Source organism: Salmo salar, chromosome 12, assembly GCF_965601325.2.
Source record: "Salmo salar chromosome 12, fSalSal1, whole genome shotgun sequence".
In the NCBI taxonomy this organism is placed as follows: Eukaryota; Metazoa; Chordata; class Actinopteri; order Salmoniformes; family Salmonidae; genus Salmo; species Salmo salar.
This window is the reverse complement of record NC_138302.1, coordinates 53,928,894-53,953,770: the sequence shown is the minus strand read 5'-3', so window position 1 is coordinate 53,953,770 and position 24,877 is coordinate 53,928,894. Positions and strand designations below refer to the sequence as shown.

The 24,877-nt window shown below is 47.0% G+C and overlaps 1 protein-coding gene across 1 annotated transcript in view; it reads right to left on the bottom strand.

Annotated features, from left to right (window-relative positions):
* Window positions 1-5,871: 5,871 nt before the first annotated feature.
* Window positions 5,872-24,877, bottom strand: part of LOC106565300 (ERC protein 2) — an 82,624-nt gene continuing 63,618 nt past the window's right edge. Inside the window, exons 13-20 of the mRNA XM_082959064.1 lie at window positions 23,453-23,694; window positions 15,413-15,545; window positions 15,070-15,230; window positions 14,424-14,571; window positions 13,351-14,010; window positions 8,911-8,978; window positions 8,553-8,761; window positions 5,872-8,312 (exon numbers count right to left, since the gene is read on the bottom strand). Of these exons, the coding sequence (XP_082815190.1) occupies window positions 8,952-8,978; window positions 13,351-14,010; window positions 14,424-14,571; window positions 15,070-15,230; window positions 15,413-15,545; window positions 23,453-23,694 (1,371 nt within the window). The 3' untranslated portion in view covers window positions 5,872-8,312; window positions 8,553-8,761; window positions 8,911-8,951. The remainder of the gene's footprint in view (window positions 8,313-8,552; window positions 8,762-8,910; window positions 8,979-13,350; window positions 14,011-14,423; window positions 14,572-15,069; window positions 15,231-15,412; window positions 15,546-23,452; window positions 23,695-24,877) is intronic.

Here is a 24,877-nt window from a genome sequence, read left to right as displayed (position 1 = left end):
CATGGAGTTTGTTCACAGGAAAACCACAGATAGCAGAAACCAGTCTCATACGGCAAGTGTGGCTAATGTTGCAGAGGAACATTCAGAATAATTTATCAGTCACTATTTTTGTTGTCTGTAGCTATTTGTCTTTAACAGCTGATGTTTTGCATCATTAGATGGCCTCAATTACATTTTCAAAACCAACAAACTAACTGTCTGAGTAAAAGATTTGACTTATTGGTTTCATGTGTTTGACAACTGTATTTGTGGTTGAGTTTGAGTTTTATTAATCACTCCTTGTAATTTCAGACATTCTCGGTTAACCCAGAACTAAAGTCTTGTGTAATTGGTCAGATGCTTTATTTGTGTACTGAGTCCATATGTGTTTAGATAAGAGAACAGAACAAGCATCCGAACCTGAACGAGGAGCTCGACCCTTTGGCTTTGCAAGTTTTTCATTTTTTTCATTTCATTTAAGTCATTTAGCAGACGCTCTTATCCAGAGCGACTTACAAATTGGTGCATTCACCTTATGATATCCAGTGGAACAACCACTTTACAATAGTGCATCTAAATCTTTTAAGGGGGGGGGGGGGGGGGGGGGTTAGAAGGATTACTTTATCCTATCCTAGGTATTCCTTAAAGAGGTGGGGTTTCAGGTGTCGCCGGAAGGTGGTGATTGACTCCGCTGTCCTGGCGTCGTGAGGGAGCTTGTTCCACCATTGGGGTGCCAGAGCAGTGAACAGTTTTGACTGGGCTGAGCGGGAACTGTGCTTCCTCAGAGGTAGGGGGGCCAGCAGGCCAGAGGTGGATGAACGCAGTGCCCTTGTTTGGGTGTAGGGCCTGATCAGAGCCTGAAGGTATGGAGGTGCCGTTCCCTTCACAGCTCCGTAGGCAATCACCATGGTCTTGTAGCGGATGCGAGCTTCAACTGGAAGCCAGTGGAGAGAGCGGAGGAGCGGGGTGACGTGAGAGAACTTGGGAAGGTTGAACACCAGACGGGCTGCGGCGTTCTGGATGAGTTGTAGGGGTTTAATGGCACAGGCAGGGAGCCCAGCCAACAGCGAGTTGCAGTAATCCAGACGGGAGATGACAAGTGCCTGGATTAGGACCTGCGCCGCTTCCTGTGGTAGGCAGGGTCGTACTCTGCGAATGTTGTAGAGCATGAACCTACAGGATCGGGTCACCGCCTTGATGTTAGTGGAGAACGACAGGGTGTTGTCCAGGATCACGCCAAGGTTCTTAGCACTCTGGGAGGAGGACACAAGGGAGTTGTCAACCGTGATGGCGAGATCATGGAACGGGCAGTCCTTCCCCGGGAGGAAGAGCAGCTCCGTCTTGCCGAGGTTCAGCTTGAGGTGGTGATCCGTCATCCACACTGATATGTCTGACAGACATGCAGAGATGCGATTCGCCGCCTGGTTATCAGAAGGGGGAAAGGAGAAGATTAATTGTGTGTCGTCTGCATAGCAATGATAGGAGAGACCATGTGAGGATATGACAGAGCCAAGTGACTTGGTGTATAGCGAGAATAGGAGAGGGCCTAGAACAGAGCCCTGGGGGACACCAGTGGTGAGAGCGCATGGTGCGGAGACAGATTCTCGCCACGCCACCTGGTAGGAGCGACCTGTCAGGTAGGACGCAATCCAAGCGTGGGCCGCGCCGGAGATGCCCAACTCGGAGAGAGGGTGGAGAGGAGGATCTGATGGTTCACAGTATCAAAGGCAGCAGATAGGTCTAGAAGGATGAGAGCAGAGGAGAGAGAGTTAGCTTTAGCTAACGGCCGGCCGTCACAAGACGCGAGATTTCATCTGGAGAGAGAGGGGAGAAAGAGGTCAAAGCACAGGGTAGGGCAGTGTGAGCAGGACCAGCGGTGTCGTTTGACTTAGCAAACGAGGATCGGATATCGTCAACCTTCTTTTCAAAATGGTTGACGAAGTCATCCGCAGAGAGGGAGGAAGGGGGGGAGGGGGAGGAGGATTCAGGAGGGAGGAGAAGGTAGCAAAGAGCTTCCAAGGGTTAGATGCAGATGCTTGGAATTTAGAGTGGTAGAAAGTGGCTTTAGCAGCAGAGACAGAAGAGGAGATGTAGAGAGGAGGGAGTGAAAGGATGCCAGGTCCGCAGGGAGGCGAGTTTTCCTCCATTTCCGCTCGGCTGCCCGGAGCCCTGTTCTGTGAGCTCGTAGTGAGTCGTCAAGCCACGGAGCAGGAGGGGAGGACCGAGCCGGCCTGGAGGATAGGGGACAGAGAAAATCAAAGGATGCAGAAAGGGAGGAGAGGAGGGTTGAGGAGGCAGAATCAGGAGATAGGTTGGAGAAGGTTTGAGCAGAGGGAAGAGATGATAGGATGGAAGAGGAGAGAGTAGCGGGAGAGAGAGAGTGAAGGTTGGGACGGCGCAATACCATCCGAGTAGGAAGTTACAGGCCAGTCTATGGACCAAATGTCCCCTCTACTTTTTTTACTTACCCGGAGTCAGATTAATTTATGGATACCATTTTAATGTCCCAGTTTGAAGTAATTTGCTAACTAGCATTACAACAAACAGTATGATAAAATATCCAAAGTGGAACATGGTAAAATGGCACAAGAGTACATTGTATACAAACATTCAAATTGTCTTCTTACCATGAATTGTGACTGTAGAAGGCTCACTGTATATGGATCTAAACAGCTAACATTTAGCACTGTACTGCCATTGTAATACAGTACTGTACTGCCATTGTATTTTGACCTCAGCAGGTTAACTTTGACCTGTTCATCTGAGCAGCTGAGCTCCTGTAGAAGAAACACTGCGTTACAGAGACAGAAGGAGGAGTCTGACAGCTGAACTGAGTCTCTCTTTCTGATGACTGTAGGACACACTGTCAGACTAGGCTGAGGAAGGCCTGTGAGATCAGAGGAAAATAATATTTCACACTACGGCGATGTGTTAAGTCTCGAATATTGTCTAAGTCTTATGTTCCCTTAATCAATATCATTGTACCCACAAATAGAGAACACAGAGAGTCAGTGAATGACATCTCCATATTAAGTTAACTAGACTTTTACTAAACAGATGACGGTGACTGACTAAAATATTGTTAGCACATTTCATTTAATGGGGAAACTGAAATCGTTAAAATTGGAAAACTACTTTAAAACTAAAGTGTGTGAACATCTTACTATGTCACCTTTAACAATGTTATCTCACTAACCTTGAGCTTGGAGGGATGAAACAGCATCTAGCAATGACAAAAAGTCAAACGAGCATCTTACTCATTCTGGGAGAAAAAAACATCCTTCAAATGTCTTTGTGTCTTCTGTTGTCCATTTACAGTGCATTTATACAGATGCAGTACATTAGTAAAATGGAGACTGTTCATTAGCAGTAACAACTCAATCACACAGCACATAATGACTTACATTCCACATGCTGATCTTTTAATTGTTTTATATACAGTACCATAAATGAACATTTGTACAGCATGGTCAACCAACCGGCAGGTCAGTTTTCTTAGGTGACGAGAGGTGGATATTATACTATAGGAGAGTAATCATAGCTATGATACATAGTGAAAGTATGCATGTGATCTCAGTTCTTCATGTGTAGTTTATAACCGGACATACAGTACTATTTACATAGAGACCAGCCCTCATACAAGTCTGAAAGAAAGTCACCTTTATTGAATGAATATAAACAAGCTGGCCAACAATAGTAATATTCTGATACAGCACATACAATAGCAAACGTCTGGGGCAGTGGAGACAGCCTCCTACAGTAGGTTTTAAAACACAGTATCCATGCTGAACAGAACATTCTCTCTCTTTCTCTCAGGGGGTTTCCTGCAACAGAGAATTTTGATTCTCGCGCTCTCTTTCTTTGTCTCTTACACATACACACACGCCTACAGTACACATTCACACGTATGCGTGCGCGCACACACACACACACCCCTTCTGACAGATTTACACGTGTAACACCCCAAAATTATGCCACCTCTCTCATAACACTGCACAGGCTGTCTACTAGAGGGACACGATAGGTGAGGAGACACACACCACTCTCAAACACAACATCACACTGTCACGATGCAGAGGCAATTCATGTATGAGGACTGGAGCATCATGGGAAATAAGCCCACGTTCACACAAGTAATCATTCAGCATGCTGGACACACATTTAACTTGTTCCTAAATCTTTACTGTACAGCAGAAAACAGTTACTATTACAAATAGTACAGTCCCAAACTGACATATTCAATAAGCCAAACTGATTAAAAAAAATGTAATCAAGAATAACTTAAATACAAAAGATTAACACAATTTTTAAGTAAAAAATAATAATCTGGCGTTGGTCACAGTGTTTTGTTTCATCCAAAGGTTTGCATTTTCAATATAATACAATAAATCAAATGCAACTTGTACACGACAAAGTAAGTGAATGTGTCTGCCTGTATTAGGCATCTCATACTCTGAATCAGGTCTTTTACTCCTTTATATTACTATTGGTGATGTCTGTTGGCCTTCAACTCCTGGGTCGTGTTCATTAGGTACCAAACAGAAGAAAGATGCGCTGAAACAGGGAAGGACTACTTGGACTTGTCCAATGAGAAACGCTCATTCTCATTTTCTGTTGCAAAACATTTTAAAACATTGCGTGCCCTAATGAACACAACCCTGGTGTATGTTAACTGATAGGCCATTGATGAATCCTTAACAGTTTGATTGCACATCAAGATCTTGCTCTGCATAGAGGATAGGAGATTCTCTCCAACCTTTCACTCTCAGTTGGCACATTACGTTAAAATCTGCATGCATCGAAACACAATGAAGTGTTCCATGTTTTCTACCATGTTCTATACACCAGGTGCTGTATCTTCACTTCTCATTGTAGGAGAACCCCCTACTTCAAGTATTCAGTAGTAAATGACCTGAAAATTGAGGATTCTGAATCCGTTCCCCATGATGGTAAAGTGAGAGGTTCTTCACGCCTCCATCCGTGTGCTCTTCTGGATTGCCTTTCCTTACAGATCATTAGTACCAATCTCTGACATTGAAAACACAAACACAACATCCACACAACGTCTTTATTTTTTTCTTCAATTTGATTTAATCCGAACTGGTGATTGTTGGTCAATGGGAGGAGGAGTTGTGAGACAACTGTCCTGTCTGTATTCTGTGTTGAAGTTGACTCAGAGGTGACCATCGTATAGGGATCACTTCTGTTTGGATTCCAATGGAGGATGGGGCACTTTTCTACAACAGTCACGATATCAGCCACAAGGAGGGAAACACACACACACACACACACACACACACACACACACACACACACACACACACACACACACACACACACACACACACACACACACACACACACACACACACACACACACACACACGGAGGACGGAGGGGGGCAGGTGGTGGTGGGAGTGGGGGGGTGTAACAGTCTTGGATGTTTTCCCACTAGAAGGGTTTGTGTGGTTTTCTACACACTCAACTGTCACATATGTCACCACATCTGGTTACACCAGGACAACGGCATTGAAGACGACAACAAACAAACACACAACACAGAGACTGGCTGGACAATGCATCTGCAACGACAGAGTCACTCCAAACCTCCACTTTAACAAAGGTAGTGATAGTCCTCACTCACAAGTGCAAGTTTCTATCCGCTGTGCTGCTCAAAATAGTCTCTTTGCTACTTTAGTGAGCTGCAAAAACAGGATGTCTTCCCCTCTGTGAGAAGACTAAGGTCTCACTCTAACCCAACGGTGTGTGTGTGTGTGTGTGTGTGTGTGTGTGTGTGGTGTGTGTGTGTGTGTGTGTGTGTGTGTGTGTGTGTGTGTGTGTGTGTGTGTGTGTGTGTGTGTGTGGGGGGGGGGGGGGGGGGGGCTGTGTGAGAGTCTCTAAATAGATTTCTCACACTGCAACAGGAATGTAACATTAGCTCTTCTAAATGAGAATGGAACCATTTTCTCACTCCTTTCCTTTGGGCTGTGTCTCAAGGTTTCTTAGGCCAGAATATCCTTCATGAGAACCACAGACAGGGAATGTTGCTTGCTGCTAAGGAGTTTTTTCTTGTAATGTACAAAACAGAGGAAAGTCACATGTCACTCCACACACTGAATAAGGGTTTTCTCTATCCTTTGGCCAGTTAAGAAAATTAAATAAAACATGTATTTTTATCCTCAATATTTTTTGTTATTGACAATATTCTGACCACACATAGACACACTCCATAGATCTTTCTGTCTCTCTCGCTCTCTCTCTCTCTATATATATATTTTTTTATTTTTATTTTTTATTTATATTTATATATCTTATGTATACGATATGAACGAGGCACAGGCCACCTTGTTGAGAAGGACAAAACGAGTCACTAGGTTTGGGTTAGCACAGACTGCTGAAAGAGAAGAAGATAGAAGAAAGGGGAGATGAAGAAGATGAGGAGTAGGAAGGAGGGAGTCAATGAGCAGGAGAGACGGCTGTAAAGGTATGGCAGGAAATCTCCTGGGTGTCCATGGATGGCATCAAACATATCAAATCTATACCCTCCATGCACCATTTCCTCAGAGTCTCTCCAGCTGATCCTATGTACAACACAGTCTTCTACAGTTTATAAGCACACCAGGTTTTGGGATCAACTCCCTTTTGAATGACATGGATGTACAATGTCCAATGGCCATGTCTCTCAGCTGTTTCTCTGGTTGGACACCATGTTGTGTGAGCACCAGTGATCTAAAAGCACCATTAGAAGTATCCCTGCAACAGGGGAGGAGGAGGTGCATAGGTGCATATCACGCTGATTGGTGTATGTTCTGAATAGACCATTCTGATTGGTACTCATGCTGCTTTAATACATCTAAACACGTTTTGATTGGTGCCCTTGTTTCATGACTGGATTCAAAGTGGCATTATTAGTTCTGATGTCTGCATAGATTGGAGTTCTGACTGCATCTGGTTATCAACTGAGGTAACAGGAGAGATACACAGATGGCAGCCCTAAGCCCAAAGGCCCTGCAACTCCCCCAGTACAGGGCCCTGCCCATAAGGCCATGCCAGACTGCACATGAACGGCACAAGGAAACCTTCAGTAGCGAGGCAAGGCCTCTGGCTGCCCATTGGTCAGATAAGAGCTCTAGTGGCTGTTTTGTTCAGATAAGAGCTCTTCCTCTTCCTTGTTCTGATTCACTTTGCAAAAAGCACTCATAGCCATGGTCAAGCACTGCAAATGAAACACACTCAACAGATTAAAAAATGTAAATAAGTAGCACAACTTCCCTTTTAGAGACACAGCAAAGGAACTTCCTCTGAAATAGGTTAGTTGTTAACGCATATGTAAATGTGAACTAAAGCTGTAACTGTATGGCACTTCATTAAATATGTGGAAAGAGAGCATGCTCTCTCTGACAAAGACAAAACAACAACAAAAAACATTGTAAAAGAAGCACTGTGAAGCTGCTGTGTTAGACTGTCAGTAGGGTGGAGACTGCCAGGCAGGGGAGCCAATCACAGCCAGCCGGGGGTCAGCAGGGTCAGCAGCCAGTCAGGTGAACCAATCAGAGAAAGGACTGTTGATACAGAGGAACTTATCAGGTGAAAAGCTCAGATAAGCAAAGCAGGCGGAGACAGGATAGTGAACCAATTAGACGCAGGTTGGTGAGAACGGGGGAGCACGCCAGGGCTGGGTTCAGTACATTTTTACATTCTGGAACATTCAAATGAACAGAAACAGTGCTGTACTGAATGACCGGTTAAAAACGGGGAGGGGTTGGGTTGTGGGTTGGGGAATGCTGTCAGCATGGCCACTGCCCTTTATAAACGTCACTCATTGCTTCAAGCCACACCCAGCCACACCCACCCAAACGGGAGGAAACGTACCTAGAAGTCTGTTCAAGAACGTACAAGAATGTTTTGGGGAAACGTTTTGTTCATTACAAACCGTTCCGCAAAGTAGCAAATGTTCAATTGAACTGAACGCACCTCATGTAAACAGGGCAGAGCTAGTCGTTAGATCTTAGCCAGGTGGGTGAGGGGGTGCAGCTAGCCTTATGAGAGTGGGCGGGGCTCTGTAGGGACGTCAGGTGACAGACAGGTGAGCTGAGCATCTTGACAACTATACCAGAGTGTCTGTGTGAGTTTGGCTGTGTGAGCAGAACCACAGAGCTGAGACCAGACAGCGCAGATGTCTGTTTGTCTGTCTGTCTGAGTGGGACCCAGTCTGTCCAACCCAGTCTAACTTCACAGACCACACCTACGTGTCTGTAGGAAGTCTCCTCCTCCCCAGAGTCACTCTCAAAGAGCTGCAGCTGCCTCTCTTCACATGATGGCTCTTCAGTCACCTGTAAAAACACACACAATAGTACAATCAGCAGTACGGTCGTTGCTGTCCGCTTACAGTGATTGTCAACTGAACACTAACCTGTAACTCACAGTGCTTTATTCTACATCAATAAATGTATCCCGGTTGGAACATTCCTGGAATCAGGAAGGAATAAGCATTTCTGGAAAACCTGGGAATTTTGCAACCCTAAAGAGGACTCTCCAAATTAAGTTGGTCTGAACCTAGAAGTGGGTTGTACCTCAACTATCAGTCTCCTCGTCTGGCCCGCCCACCTGCTTCATCCCTCCTCTCCACCTCCTCCTCCTCCGTATCCTCATCCTCAGTAAAAAAATAAAATAAAGGCCCCATTGAAGTGTAGATTGTATGGTGGTAACAAAAAGTTGGTAGGTAGTCAATGTATTTCAGCATCATGGAATGGCTGTGCTCCTCCAATAGTAACTGTATCATCTACAAACGAGAGGGGGAGGGAGGGAGGGAGGGTTACTTATCAGTCAGCAAAACATTTTTTACCACAGCACACTAACACAGAGAGAGAACAGAAGAGAAAAAAAGGAAGAGAAAGAGAAAAGGCAGGACGTTGTTTCAAAACATCTCACCCCTCAGAACAACGTCAGAGCTTTGGTTGTCATGGACACGATTACGCCCAAATGCCCTCCTCGTCATCCTATCGGTGACAGTGTTATATGGCCGGCAGAAAAGGTCAGCAGGAAGTGAAGAGAGTAGAAAGAAGTTAGTATAAGTCAAAGGTAAAAAAAATACAAAAATAAAAATATATAAATAAATAAATAAATAATAATGAATGACGTGGAATGTGTGTTCCACAACGCGCCGGCAGTGCCCGGCCCGCACTCACAGGCTGTGCAGCCAGCAGCTAATACACAGGCAGGGTTCTAACCTGGCTGTCAGAGGAGAAGGTGTATCCTGTGCATCCTGCATTAGCTTTGTCTGTCAGGCTGCTGTGTCCTTCAGTGACTGACTCTCATTGGTGCTTGGTGATTGATGGTCATTGCTGGCATCCTTTCACTCCCTCCTCTCTACATTCTCCTCTTCTGTCTCTGCTGCTAAAGCCACTTTCTACCACTCTAAATTCCAAGCATCTGCCTCTAACCCTAGGAAGCTCTTTGCTACCTTCTCCTCCCTCCTGAATCCTCCTCCCCCTCCCCCCCCCCCCCCCCTCCCTCTCTGCGGATGACTTCGTCAACCATTTTGAAAAGAAGGTTGACGATATCCGATCCTCGTTTGCTAAGTCAAACGACACCGCTGGTCCTGCTCACACTGCCCTACCCTGTGCTTTGACCTCTTTCTCCCCTCTCTCTCCAGATGAAATCTCGCGTCTTGTGATGGCCGGCCGCCCAACAACCTGCCCACTTGACCCTAACCCCTCCTCTCTTCTCCAGACCATTTCCGGAGACCTTCTCCCCTTCCTCACCTCGCTCATCAACTCATCCTTGACCGCTGGCTACGTCCCTTCCGTCTTCAAGAGAGCGAGAGTTGCACCCCTTCTGAAAAAACCTACACTCGATCCCTCCGATGTCAACAACTACAGACCAGTATCCCTTCTTTCTTTTCTCTTCAAAACTCTTGAACGTGCCGTCCTTGGCCAGCTCTCCTGCTATCTCTCTCAGAATGACCTTCTTGATCCTAATCAGTCAGGTTTCAAGACTGGGCATTCAACTGAGACTGCTCTTCTCTGTGTCACGGAGGCTCTCCGCACTGCTAAAGCTAACTCTCTCTCCTCTGCTCTCATCCTTCTAGACCTATCTGCTGCCTTTGATACTGTGAACCATCAGATCCTCCTCTCCACCGTCTCCGAGTTGGGCATCTCCGGCGCGGCCCACGCTTGGATTGCGTCCTACCTGACAGGTCGCTCCTACCAGGTGGCGTGGCGAGAATCTGTCTCCGCACCATGCGCTCTCACCACTGGTGTCCCCCAGGGCTCTGTTCTAGGCCCTCTCCTATTCTCGCTATACACCAAGTCACTTGGCTCTGTCATATCCTCACATGGTCTCTCCTATCATTGCTATGCAGACGACACACAATTAATCTTCTCCTTTCCCCCTTCTGATAACCAGGCGGCGAATCGCATCTCTGCATGTCTGTCAGACATATCAGTGTGGATGACGGATCACCAGCTCAAGCTGAACCTCGGCAAGACGGAGCTGCTCTTCCTCCCGGGGAAGGACTGCCCGTTCCATGATCTCGCCATCACGGTTGACAACTCCCTTGTGTCCTCCTCCCAGAATGCTAAGAACCTTGGCGTGATCCTGGACAACACCCTGTCGTTCTCCACTAACATCAAGGCGGTGACCCGATCCTGTAGGTTCATGCTCTACAACATTCGCAGAGTACGACCCTGCCTCACACAGGAAGCGGCGCAGGTCCTAATCCAGGCACTTGTCATCTCCCGTCTGGATTACTGCAACTCGCTGTTGGCTGGGCTCCCTGCCTTAGCCATTAAACCCCTACAACTCATCCAGAACGCCGCAGCCCGTCTGGTGTTCAACCTTCCCAAGTTCTCTCACGTCACCCCGCTCCTCCGCTCTCTCCACTGGCTTCCAGTTGAAGCTCGCATCCGCTACAAGACCATGGTGATTGCCTACGGAGCTGTGAAGGGAACGGCACCTCCATACCTTCAGGCTCTGATCAGGCCCTACACCCAAACAAGGGCACTGCGTTCATCCACCTCTGGCCTGCTGGCCCCCCTACCTCTGAGGAAGCACAGTTCCCGCTCAGCCCAGTCAAAACTGTTCGCTGCTCTGGCACCCCAATGGTGGAACAAGCTCCCTCACGACGCCAGGACAGCGGAGTCAATCACCACCTTCCGGCGACACCTGAAACCCCACCTCTTTAAGGAATACCTAGGATAGGATAAAGTAATCCTTCTAACCCCCCCCCCCCCCCCCCCCCCCCCCCCCCCTTAAAAGATTTAGATGCACTATTGTAAAGTGGTTGTTCCACTGGATATCATAAGGTGAATGCACCAATTTGTAAGTCGCTCTGGATAAGAGCGTCTGCTAAATGACTTAAATGTAAATGTAATGTGCTTCTGATGATGTTGATCTCTCCCTGTCTGTCTCTGAATAAAAGCGCAGTAACTGCATTCGACTGTGGTATTTTGGACGCAGCAATTGCAGAATAACTGCAGTTGAACAGCAGTTATACTGCGCTGTAAATGCAGTTAAACTGCAAAATTACTGCAGTAAAAAAAAATATATACAGCACTCTAACTGCAGTTATACTGCTCTCTGACTGCAATATTTTTTTCGTAAGGGTGAATTACCATGAATTAAAAAAAAATATACAGAACAGTCTCAATAGCAAATTATTGCAGGATGTCCAAGGATATGCAGTAACACATTTGCCACTAGAAACATCCAATTAAGTAGTTAACAGGTTTACTAGATAGATACAGTAGTTGCCTTGGTAACCAAACAAACAGACTTGCTAGTTTAGCAAACCAAACCATAAATCCACGCTTGCTATTATGAAAATGAAATTCCACAATGCCAAAGTAAAAAAAAAAAATCAAATTCCACAATGCCAATAATGTTTTCAAACATAGAATATTTAAGTGATAATGCCGAGAAGCCGGTGTTTGAAGGATATATTGGCACGGGTGTTGTTTGTCCCGATTTTATGTTACCAACATATTCAAATAATGGTTGACATGTTTTAATAAAAAATGTAATTCTGATGAATTTATTCATACTATTTCATCCTTTCACAAGATATAGTCCCGAAACAAATTTAAGGTTGCTACCCAAGCCGGCTGGTCGTTGGTTCGGGTGCCAGAGACGCGACCAAGTCGTTCAGTCTTTTTGTTCTGTATCTATGGATGCGACCCAGTCGCTCGTTCTAAATGTTCCATTGCCATACTGGCTGGTAACGTTCTTGTCCATTAATTGAAAGCTAGCCAACAACGGCTAACTTACAGTCACGTCAAACAGTGCAGACAGAATAACAACAGTTGGTGCATTTGTTTAAGCTGTTGTAACAGTGTAGGTTCCGTCCCTCTCTTCGCCTCAACCCGGGCTCGAACCAGGGACCCTTGCACACATCAACAACTGACACCCCACGAAGCATCGTTACCCATCGCGCCACAAAAGCCGCGGCCCTTGCAACGCAAGGGGCAACCCTACTTCAAGTCTCAGAGGGAGTGATGTCACTGATTGAAACGCTATTAGCACGCACCACCGCTAACTAACTAGCCATTTCACATCGGTTACACTGTTTTAAGGTGACATTTATTTGGATACATCCTTAACAATGAGCTAATGAATCACAATTTCGCCAAGCATAGAAAATATGCTCTCTCGTTAGGACACTGTTGTTCTGAAGAGCCAATAACACAGCTAACACAATGAAAAGCTGGGAAGACTGCAAACTAGTTGCACTTCGTTGTAGCTTTTTTTCAATTCACATTTCTCTGTATATATATCCATGAAAATTATGCCAGCTGATTCATGATTTTGACTGGCTGAGAAACGCTTCCTGCCTCACTCGTACCGACTCCCAACCCCTACACGTTCATTACTATGGAACAGTTGGAGATCGAATTTGAATATTGAAACAGTAAGGTTTATACAAATCTCAGCCGTTGAAAACAAAATTTTTGTAAAAAAAATGTAAGATAATGTCTCGATGCTTTTTATAGTGGAGATTAAGTTTATAATTTCCCTACCTGATGAAATAGTGGATTGCGCAGTCAGAAGGAACAAAGTAAATACACATTTTAACGTCCTAGATTTTGCCGGTGGTAAATTGTGCAATAGACACTGGCTGGAATGCGCTTTTAACCAATCAGCATTCAGGATTAGACCCACCTGTTGTATAAGTAAGAATGAACTATAACCATTGAACTCTACCATGCTGATGTACCATGTGGTATAGGGAAATAATGCACAAAAGTACTTCACTACTGTATAGGGTGCCATTTGAGACACCGTGTAGATTTAGACGCACAATGCAACACACCACACCACAGAGAGGATAGTTCCAGGCCCTGATTGTAAACACAACAGAGGGAGACATCTGACCTGGTCGGGGGAGGGGCGATGGCCGGCATGGGGGGGTCCTCTGCCAGGCCCTGGTCCTCCGCGGTGGTGTGGGGGCGGGTGGCGGGGGTGCCCGCCGTGCTGTTGCGGGGCGTGTGGAGGGTGGTGGGGGTGCTGCTGGGGATGTGGGTGCTGGGGGTGGGGGGCTTGCTGAGGGGGGCCGTGGGGGTGCTGCTGTGGATGCTGTTGTGGGTGCTGTTGGGGGTGCTGTTGTAGGTGGGGGTGCTGCTGCTGTGGTGGAGGCCCATGGGGGTGCTGTCCTAGGTGGGCGTGTTGTTGTTGTGGGTGTGGGTGCTGCGCTTGCTGCGGGTGCTGGGGCCGTGGTTGGTGTTGTTGGTGCTGAGGTGGGGGCTGTTGGGGATGCCCCTGTGGATGCTGCTGTGGATGAGGGGGGTACTGCTGTTGAGGCTGCTGGGGGTGCGGGTGTTGTTGGGGTGGGGGCTGGGGCTGCTGGGAGTGTGGGGCATGGGGGTATGGGGGCTGTTGCTGCTGCTGGGGGTTAGGAGGGTGCTGATACTGTGGCTGGGGGAGCTGAGCCTGGGGGCCCGGGTGGGGTTGCTGGGGTTGGGTGTGGTGAGGAGGATGAGGGTGGTAGTGGTCGTCTTCATAGTTGTCAGCAATCAGCTTCATCCTGCTCTGTGTCTGTTGAACAAAACACAAACATGTCAGTGCTACAATTTAACACGAGAGACCCAAACACTGACTTAGTCATTATGACTAGGAATTGATCTAGTTAGAAGGGAGAGAGTAGCAACTAAGTAGTTGAAATAAGGTTAGAATGGACCATTGCTGTTATCGTGAGCAAGTCCTTCCTGCAAAATACACTTTTTGTATCTCCTGTATACATAAAGGCAGGGTTGGGGTCAATTCAAATTCAATTCAGTCAATTCAGGAAGATAACTGAAATTTAAATTTAAAATACTCTTCAATGAGAAAGAAAGGGAATTGGAATTTTAAATTTACTTACTGAATTGACTTAATTGAAATGTAATTGACAACAACCCTGAATAAAGGTTGAATACAAGGTCCACCTGCATTGTGTCTCCAGTTCTGACCTGCTGTTTGAGTTGGTGCATCAGTCTGTCCTTCTCCCTCTTCAGAGCCAAAACCTCTTCCTGGGTCTTCTTCTTCCCAGAGGCAGACAGCTCTAGCAGAGCGATGTTAGCGTCCTTCTCACTGATCGCTGCCAGCAGGGCCTGTTGCCTAAGGAGACAGAGGAAGAGTGAGAGAGTGAGCGAGAGAGAGAGAGGAAGGGAGAGAGAGAGAGAGAGAGAGAGAGAGAGAGAGAGGGAGAGAGGGAGAGAGAGAGAGAGAGAGAGAGAGGAAGAGAGAGAGAGAGAGAGAGAGAGGAAGGGAGAGAGAGAGAGAGAGAGAGAGGAAGGGAGTGAGAGGGAGAGAGAGAGAGAGAGAGAGAGAGAGGAAGAGCGAGAGAGAGAGAGAGAGAGAGAGAGAGAGAGAGAGAGAGAGAGAGAGGAAGGGAGAGAGAGGCATAACATGCCTCTTTCCACATCCAAAGATTGATCATGAGATGGCGTTTAAGCATTCACAAGGCCAAGCAAGTTCTGCTTTATATTCTTGTACTACATGAATGATTTGACCGCAGCCCCTCTTGAAAACACTGAATGAATATAACATGAATATGAAGAATATCAATAGTTTTCATTGCTCTGCTAATGTACAGTATGATTTCCTGTGACATACTTCATTTCCAGGATCTCCTCCAACTGTTTCCTGCGCTCCTGCCTCATGTTTGTCAGGTGACCATCTCTCTCCTGCAGGGACTGCTGGGTAGATGAGAGGCGCTGCTTGGTGGCGTCCAGCTCCTGTCTAGTCCTCTCCAGGGTGTTCATCATCTCCTCCAGCTGATACACAAACAGAGGATGTGATTACTCTCTCTCTCTCTCCCTCTCCTTCTCCCTCACTTTCTTTCGCTCTTCTACATGCACTACCTTGTTAAACTATGATGAGAAATCTTTCTCTTTCTGTCTCACACACACATACTATATATATATATATATATATATATATATATAAATAAGCACACCTTTACATGCTGGCCTGAGTCCATGGTGTTGTCCTTTCGAGGATCCCCCATTATCTGACCAGGCTTCTTGTCCCCCTGGGGGCCTAGTTTGAGGTTGGGACCCCCCTTCTTAGTAACTTGCTCCTTGGCCTGCCTGGATGGAGTACCACAGAGGAGGTCAGAGTTCAACCCTCTACAGTTATACTACCCATCTTTGTACTGCACCACTACCAGGACTACCGATACCAATCGTTCCTGATTATGTCCCTTTGGGATGGGGAAACAACTTTTGAGGCATTACTAATACTTTGTCTACTGCACATTGTCTGTAGATACAGTATAACACATGAACAAGACACACAGAACTCCAACAGCATAACACACATATAAATGTTAAATACAAGGTGACTGTGAGACTCATTAGAAACACGTAGAGACGGACACAACATACTACAGGAAACTCAGGTTAGACATACAGGTACTGTAAATTACACTGACATTTTGATATAATATCGATGAAAAACATTCAGGAGACATACAGGAAATATAATACAGGAGACATAAATGAGACACAGATGAGACATAGACAAGTCCATGTTAATATGTTCAGAAATGACTCACAGGTTTAGGCAGCAAGAGTTAGAATGGGAGGGGGTAGTTGCACCTCTCAGGTGGAGGTGGAGGGTGTTGGTGGGGGGGCATGCCAAAAGGGGTTTGCTACTTACCTGGGAGCTAGGCTGCAGGCGGAGGAGAGAAAGAAGAGGAGGAGGAAGAGGAGGAAGGAGGGATGCCACGACAAGAGGAAGCAGCAGCGCACACAGGAGACAGGAGGAAAAGAGGAGAAGAGTAAAAGAAACCATAGAAACGTTAGAATCATAACAGAAAAGAAGAACGACAACAGAGGACAGAACCAGAAGAGGTTGGAGTGTATTCAGAGACAGACAGGGAGAGATCATCATCATCAGAAGCACCAATGAGAGTCAGTCACTGAATGACACAGCAGCCTGACAGACAAAGCTAATGCAGGATGCACAGGATACATCTTCTCCTCTGACAGCCAGGTTAGAACCCTGCCTGTGTATTAGCTGCTGGCTGCACAGCCTGTGAGTGCGGGCCGGGCATGCAGTTAGTCAGGACACCAGCCAGGCTAGAGAGAGGGGGAGCGAGCGGGGGTAGGCTAGGAGGAGGGAAGGGGACAATAGAGCTAGTATAGCTAGACAGCAAGGCAGAGAGGAGCCCAAGTGGGCAAGGCAGCAAGGGAACCAGTATAGGGTGCCATGGCAGACAGACAGACAGAGGGGACCAACCAACTGACTGACACCCCTGGAGACCAAACAAAACCAGACTCTGGGAGGGTTGAGTAGAGGACATACAGACCCTACCTACTAAAGCAGCTCACTCATTGAGCAGAGCACAGTTGACCTGGAGCACAGCAGCTCTAGTCATGCAGGCCAGGCTACTAGGCTGAGCGCTAGCCTTTACATCTGGCACAGCAAGCTGGGCAGGGAGGTGGGCAGGGCAGGGGAGGGGAGAGGGCAGGGAGACCAGGGGAGAGGTCAGTGTAGAGAGGATGGGTTTCACTGTGAGTAGGAGGTTGGAGGTATTGAAGTATGAAGGGTGAGGGTGGTTGTGGGGGAGGATGAGGTGGCAGGCGGGCAGATGGGGAGTTGGAATGAGCAGGGGAAGCAGCGTGCTCATGGCAGGGGAAGGACACAGCTCTAAAGACCTTCCTGATGTACACAAGCTACACCAAACAGCCAACACACACAATAACACATAAAAAGGTGTGTGTGTGTGTGTGTGTGTGTGTGTGTGTGTGTGTGTGTGTGTGTGTGTGTGTGTGTGGTGTGTGTGTGTGTGTGTGTGTGTGTGTGTGTGTGTGTGTGTGTGTGTGGTTATGGTATATGTGTAAGGTACATGTACAATATGTGCATTTTCTACAGTACAGATCCAATAATGGTATGCTGTTGTAATGAGAGAGCTCATGTTAAAGGATGGGAACAGGGCATGTATAATTGAAAAGGAATACGTATGTTATATATGTCAAACCTGACATATATGACAAATATATGATGTTATTATGGCTTGTATATGTACAATTGTATTTGTTTAATGTGTTTTTAAAACATATGGACAAGTTCATTATTAGTACAATATACTGTATGTTTATGTTCATTCATACAGTACTGCTGCAGATGATTGATTAGTTTGTGATATAGTTAGTTTAGTCATATACAGTGCCGTCAGAAAGTATTCACACCCCTTTACTTTTTCAAATTGTGTTGTGTTACAGCCTGAATTTAAAATGGATTAAATGGCGTTTTGTTGTCACTGGCCTACACACAACACCACATAATGTCAAAGTGGAATTATGCTTTTCAACATTTTTACAACTTAATTAACCCCTTTGTTATGGCAAGCCTAAATAAGTTCAGGAGTAAAAATGTGCTCAATAAGTCACAATAAGTTGCATGGACTCACTCTGTGTGCAAAAATAGTGTTGAACATGATTTTTGAATGACCTCATCTGTGGACCACTTACATACAATTATCTGTAAGGTCCCTCAGTCGAGCATTTAATTTCAAACACAAATTCAACCACAAAGACCAGGGAGGTTTTCCAATGTCTTTAAGAATGCACAGTGACGCCGAAACGTTGGTGATTTACTCAATAAAATACATTTACATTACATTTAAGTCATTTAGCAGACGCTCTTATCCAGAGCGACTTACAAATTGGTGCATTCACCTTATGATATCCAGTGGAACAACCACTTTACAATAGTGCATCTAAATCTTTTAGGGGGGGGGGGGGGGGTTAGAAGGATTACTTTATCCTATCCTAGGTATTCCTTAAAGAGGTGGGGTTCCAGGTGTCTCCGGAAGGTGGTGATTGACTCCGCTGTCCTGGCGTCGTGAGGGAGCTTGTTCCACCATTGGGGTGCCAGAGCAGCGAACAGTTTTGACTGGGCTGAGCGGGAACTGTGCTTCCTCAGAGGTAGGGAGGTGAGCAGGCCAATGGTGGAACAATTACTGGGAGTTTATATATAGAGTGTGCGACTCTTTATTTTTATAGCTTATTCGCCGTTAGTCAGCACCTCTACATAAAATAATTTTCTCTGGCTGTGCGCCAGCTCATTTTTTATATTTGAGCATTCAATTTCAAACACAGATTCAACCACAAAGACCAGGGAGGTTTTCCAATGCCTCGCAAAGAAGGGCACCTATTGGTAGATGGGTAAAAAAAAAATAGTCAACATTGAATATCCCTTTGAGCATGGTGAAGATATTAACTACACTTTTGATGGTGTATCAATACACCCAGTGAGTACAAAGATACAGGCATCTGTGACGATCGTCAAAAGGAGTAGACCAAGGTGCAGCGTGGTAAGTGCTCATATTTCTTTATTGTAACTCAGAACACTAAATCAAAATAATAAACAACGAAAAACGAACATCACGTTCTGCAGGCTTACTGAGCTGTACAAAAACAAGATCCCACGCTGAAGGAGGGAAAAAGGGCTGCCTAAGTATGATTCCCAATCAGAGACAACGATAGACAGCTGCCTCTGAGTAGGAACCATACTCGGTTCAATCAAAGGAAAAAGGAACATAGAAATATAACACATAGACTGCCCACCCCACACCCTGACCTAACAAAATAGAGAAATAAACCGTCTCCCTCAGGTCAGGGCGTGACAGTACCCCCCCCCCCCCCCCAAAGGTGCGGACTCCCGGCCGCAAACCTGAACCTATAGGGGAGGGGGTCTGGGTGGGCATCTACCCATGGTGGCGGTTCCGGTACGGGACGTAGCCCCCACTCCGCCCACTGATCCTTCTGCTTTTGTGCCACTGGACCATGGATCGCCGCCGGAGGCTCTGGGCCGCGGAGCGCCGCCGGAGGCTCTGGGCCGCGGAGCGTCGTTGAAGACTCTGGACTGCGGGCCGTCTCAGCAGGTTCCGGACTGCGGGCCGTCTCAGCAGGTTCCGGACTGCGGGCTGTCTCAGCAGGTTCCGGACTGCGGGCCGTCTCAGCAGGTTCCGGACTGCGGGCCGTCTCAGCAGGTCCCGGACTGCGGGCCGTCTCAGGAGGTCCCGGACTGCGGGCCGTCTCAGGAGGTCCCGGACTGCGGGCCGTCTCAGGAGGTCCCGGACTGCGGGCCGTCTCAGGAGGTCCCGGACTGCGGGCCGTCTCAGGAGGTCCCGGACTGCGGGCCGTCTCAGGAGGTCCCGGACTGCGGGCCGTCTCAGTTGGTTTCCGGACTGTGGGCCGTCTCAGGAGGTCCGGACAGGGGACCATCACTGCAGGCTCCATGCCATGGATCACCACTGCAGGCTCCGTGCCATGGATCACCACTGGAGGCTTTGTGCCATGGATCATCACTGGAGGCTCCGGGCCATGGATCATCACTGGAGGCTCCGGGCCATGGATCATCTCTACAGGCTCCGGGCCATGGATCATCCCTACAGGCTTCTTGCCATGTATTATCACTGGAGGCTCCCGGGCCATGGATTATCACTGGAGGCTTCACACCATGGACCATCACTGGAGGCTTCTTACGTGGAGCCGGAACAGGTCTCACCGGACTAGAGAACGTCGCTGGAGGCTCCGGACTGGGGGACGTCACCAGAAGGTCTGGACTGGGAACTGTCGCTGGAAGTTCTGGACTGAGAACTGTCACTGGAAGCTCTGGACTGGGAACTGTCGCCGGAAGCTCTGAACTGGGAAGGCGCACTGGAGGCCTGATGTGTGGGGCTGGCACAGATGGCGCCAGACTGGTGACACGCACCTCAGGGCGAGTGCGAGGAGCAGGAACAGGACACACCGGACTGGGCAGGCGCACTAGAGACCTGATGCGTGGGGCTGGCACAGGTGGCGCCAGACTGGTGACACACACCTCCGGGCAAGTGCAAGGAACAGGCCTGGTACGGGGGGCAGGCACAGAGCACACCGGCCTGTGAATGCGCACTGGCGACATTGTGCGCATCACCGCATAACACAGTGCTTGCTCAGTCACTCGCTCCCGACGGTAAGCACGAGGAGTTGGCTCAGGTCTCCAACCTGACTCTTCCAATCTCCCCATGTGCCCCCCCCCCCCAAAACAAATTGGGGGCTGCCTCTCGTGCTTCCCTCGTTGCTGTGCTCTCGCTGCCTCCACCTGTTCCCATGGGAGGCGCTTTTTTCCTGCCCCTAATTCCTCCAAAGCCCTGGATATACTCCTCCTCATCTCCTCAATAGACCAGGATGTCATTTCCTCCTGGGTGTCTTCCCAGGTCCATTTCTCCAGACCACGCTGCTTGGTCTCTTGGTGGTGGGATCTTCTGTGACGATCGTCAAAAGGAGTAGACCAAGGTGCAGCGTGGTAAGTGCTCATATTTCTTTATTGTAACTCAGAACACTAAATCAAAATAATAAACAACGAAAAACAAACATCACGTTCTGTAGGCTTACTGAGCTGTACAAAAACAAGATCCCACACTGAAGGAGGGAAAAAGGGCTGCTTAAGTATGATTCCCAATCAGAGACAACAATAGACAGCTGCCTCTGATTAGGAACCATACTCGGCCAATCAAAGGAAAAAACAACATAGAAATATAACACATAGACTGCCCACCCCACACCCTGACCTAACAAAATAGAGAAATAAACCGTCTCTCTCAGGTCAGGGCGTGACAGCGTCCTTCCTAAATCAGTTGCTGGAGAGGAATGGGGACAGAAAGAAAGAAGCCTGTACAAAAAAAAAGTATTCCAAAACATGCATCCTATTTGGAACAATGCTCTAAAGTAATAATGCAAAAACTGTGGCAAAACAATAAACTTTTTGACCTGAGTATTGTGTTTACGGCAAATCCAATACATTACAGAGTACCACTCTCCATATTTCCAAGCATAGTGGTGGCTTCATCATGTTATGGGTATGCTTGTAAGTGTTAAGGACTGGGAAGTTTTTCAGGATAAAAAAAGAAACTGAATGGAGCTAAGCACAGGCAAAATCCACGAGGAAAACCTGGTTCAGTCTGCTTTCCACCAGATACTGGAGAGGAATTCACCTTTCAGCAGGACAATAACTAAAACACAAGGCCACATCTACAATGGAGTTGCTTACCAAGAAGACATTGAATGTTCCTGAGTGGCCAAGTTACAGTTTTGCCTTAAATCTGCAAAAAAATCTATGGCAAGACCTGAAAATGGCTGTCTAGCAATGATCAACAACCAATTTGACAGAGCTTGAAGAATTTTGAAAAGAATAATGGGCAAATGTTGCACAATCCAGCTGTAACACAACACAATTTGGAATACGTCAAGGGATATGAATCATTTCTGGAGGCACTGTATAACATTCCTTTTTTTCAATTTCCCATTCTCACCTTAGTTACTGAATCATAAAGGGTGTGCAGATACGGGTGGAGAAGCAGGTTGAAGACATGCACACAATGATGCAAACACGCACATACAACATAACACACACTCACACACAAAGCATGCACGCAAACACGCACACACATACACAAATACATATGCACACACGGACACACACACACACATTCACACACACACACACACACACACACACACACACACACACACACACACACATTCACACACACACACACACACACACACACACACACACACACACACACACACACACACACATTCACACACACACACACACACACACACACACACACACACACACACACACACACACACACACACACACACACACACACACACACAGATGCAGACTTTTGCAAAACTGCTGGCATGAAAGTTGCAAAACAGATCCAGTGATCTTTACATAACATGGACGAGCTGATGGGCTTCCAAATCAAACCAAAGAAATGAACAGATGAGAGCAGCAGAGAGCCCATAGCATTGGTATAAAGATCTGTGGATCTCTCAGTCGTACAGACTGAAAGCAGGCAGACCCGGACAGACAGACATACGGACAGGTGAGACCAGATGCAGGTGCAGTCGCAGTCGCAGACGTAAACCACGAGGGCAGCCGAGCTGAAGTGCCAGGGGCAGAGCACTCACTTTCCCAGGAAATCCCACACCATTCCCCCTATCTGCTGGGGGGCAGCGGGGGCAGCGGAGGACACAGGGGGGAGTGGGTCAGGGGGGGCTCTGCCACCGGGACCGTGGCGAGGGACAGGGCCGAGGCCGGGGCGAGGGACAGGGGCAGAGTGAGGGGGGCTGGGCCAAGGGTAGAAGGAGGAGGATGAGAAGTGTAAAGTGTTGGGTAGATACAGAGAAAGAAAGAAAGAAAGAAAGAAAGAAAGAAAGAAAGAAAGAAAGAAAGAAAGAAAGAAAGAAAGAAAGAAAGAAAGAAAGAAAGAAAGAAAGAAAGAAGAAAGAAAGAAAGAAAGAAAGAAAGAAAGAAAGAAAGAAAGAAAGAAAGAAAGAAAGAAAGAAAGAAAGAAAATGTTTAAGGGAGAGGAGGTGGATTGCCAGGAGTGAAGGGCAGCAGGAAAGAAGACATGGAGACATGGAGAGAGGAAAAAGGAGAGGTTGGCGTGAACAAGGAAAATTTAAAAGAGGAAGATTTGGGAAAAGATGGTAAAGAAGAACAAAAACACTGTTAATTAATCCAACAGTCACATCATGAGTTTGGCACACGGAATATAATGGCACCGTATCACTGCCAGGGGGTGCTCATGAGACAATAATTTACAGTTTGACCCACCTTGAATGTCAGGACAGACCCTTTTCTGCAGTATTTTACATGACCACTTGGGTTCTTACTAAAATGGCCAATCCAAAGTCTAAAGATGAAATGTTTGGTTCATTAATGCTCTATGAACTATAAGTAGGACGCAGGTTGCCACCATTGACTAGTACAGGACCCAAGCAGGGCAAAACATAGGAGGGCATGGATGGACACCAGAGCAGCACAGTACAGTCACAGACTCACAGGATGATGTAACACCCAATATACCATCAACACCAACAATAACAACAACAGGATGAGCGACTACGTCAACTGCACAAGAGCACATGCACATACAAGCTCACTTACACAGAGTAACAGAAACAAAACGTAGCAACGGTATTACCTCTCCAGCTCGGCGATCTTCTTGTCCTTGTCGTTCTTCTCGCTCTCTACCTCTCGGAGGATGGTCAGTAGCCTCTCCACCTCCGCCTGGGCCTTGCCAGACTCCTCCTTGTAGTAGGACCCTTCCTTCTCCAGGAGCTTGACCCGCTGTTCCCGCTCCCGCTCCACGTAGTCTGGGTTCCCCCTGGAGGCCAGCCCCGCCATCTGCTGCTGCTGTTGGACCTCGTGGACCTCGTGGGCCTTCTGCATGGTCATAGACGTGGGGGAAACAGACACATACACACACACGGACGCAAGTATGAACACACACACACACACACACAGAGGGGAGAGAACACAGAACAGGCAAGCTCCACAGTCAGTCAGTTTCTTATATGAACTACTCGTCTCCTCTCCTCTCCCTCTCCTCACTTCTCTTCTTTCGCTCTCTCTCTCTCTCTCTCTCTCTCTGTACTATTTGAATAGAGCATAGCGAACTGGTGGCATCAGAACCACTACTGGCTCATTAGCTCTGACTGAGACTGTCATTTGTTCCATTAAACAGTCCCGTGATCGCAACTGAAGGCTGCTTATGCCTGTTACGATATGCTAACGCTAACAGGAAATACAAGCGATATGGAAAAGTTGAGATTCGCAATTCTGTCATTAGTGTCAATAGTTTGCCTCCTTACAGACTCGCTGACCTCATGACATTAACTTTTTAGGAGCCAAAGCAGACTGTTTTCCATACACAGATTAATAAGCCTAGTCCTGGACAAAAGAGCACTTTCAACATTTAGCATGAATTCCTTTTAGTCCAGGAGTCAGCTTAATCTGGGTTGGGGGAAACAGGCCCTGCATGTACAGGAAGGACTAGGGCCTGTATCCACAAAGCATCTCTGAGTAGGAGTGCTGATCTAGGCTCCTCACCTGTCTATACGATCTTATTCCTTATCATCTCAAAGGTTAAACTGATCATAGATATGCGCTCCTACTCTGAGATGCTTTGGGAATTTAGGCCCTGGTTATAATCACTAGGTATAATCACTGTCATCTCTCCTCTCTTATCCCTCTGGATAATCACACCGTATCACCTGTAGTGTGTCCAAGTCACTGAACTAGGATAGGGTTTTGACCATCATACAGTACAAATTGAACAGCTTGAGTCCTCTTCTAAACACACAAAACAGATCAGAAGTACACATCACCTCTGAAATATCATATGGCCACGCTGACAGTCACAGAGCAACACCACAGACCCAGCACAAGAGCTAATGCAACGAGAGAGCATACTGTATCTAGACAAATATACACCACCACAGTAAGCCACTTCAACCACTGCCAATGTTAGAAGGATAATATTATGCCTCTATTAAATTGACCACTTATCAACGTGTAGACAGTGAAGCGAGCCACACTGTGACGATAAAACAAAGCATGCGATAAT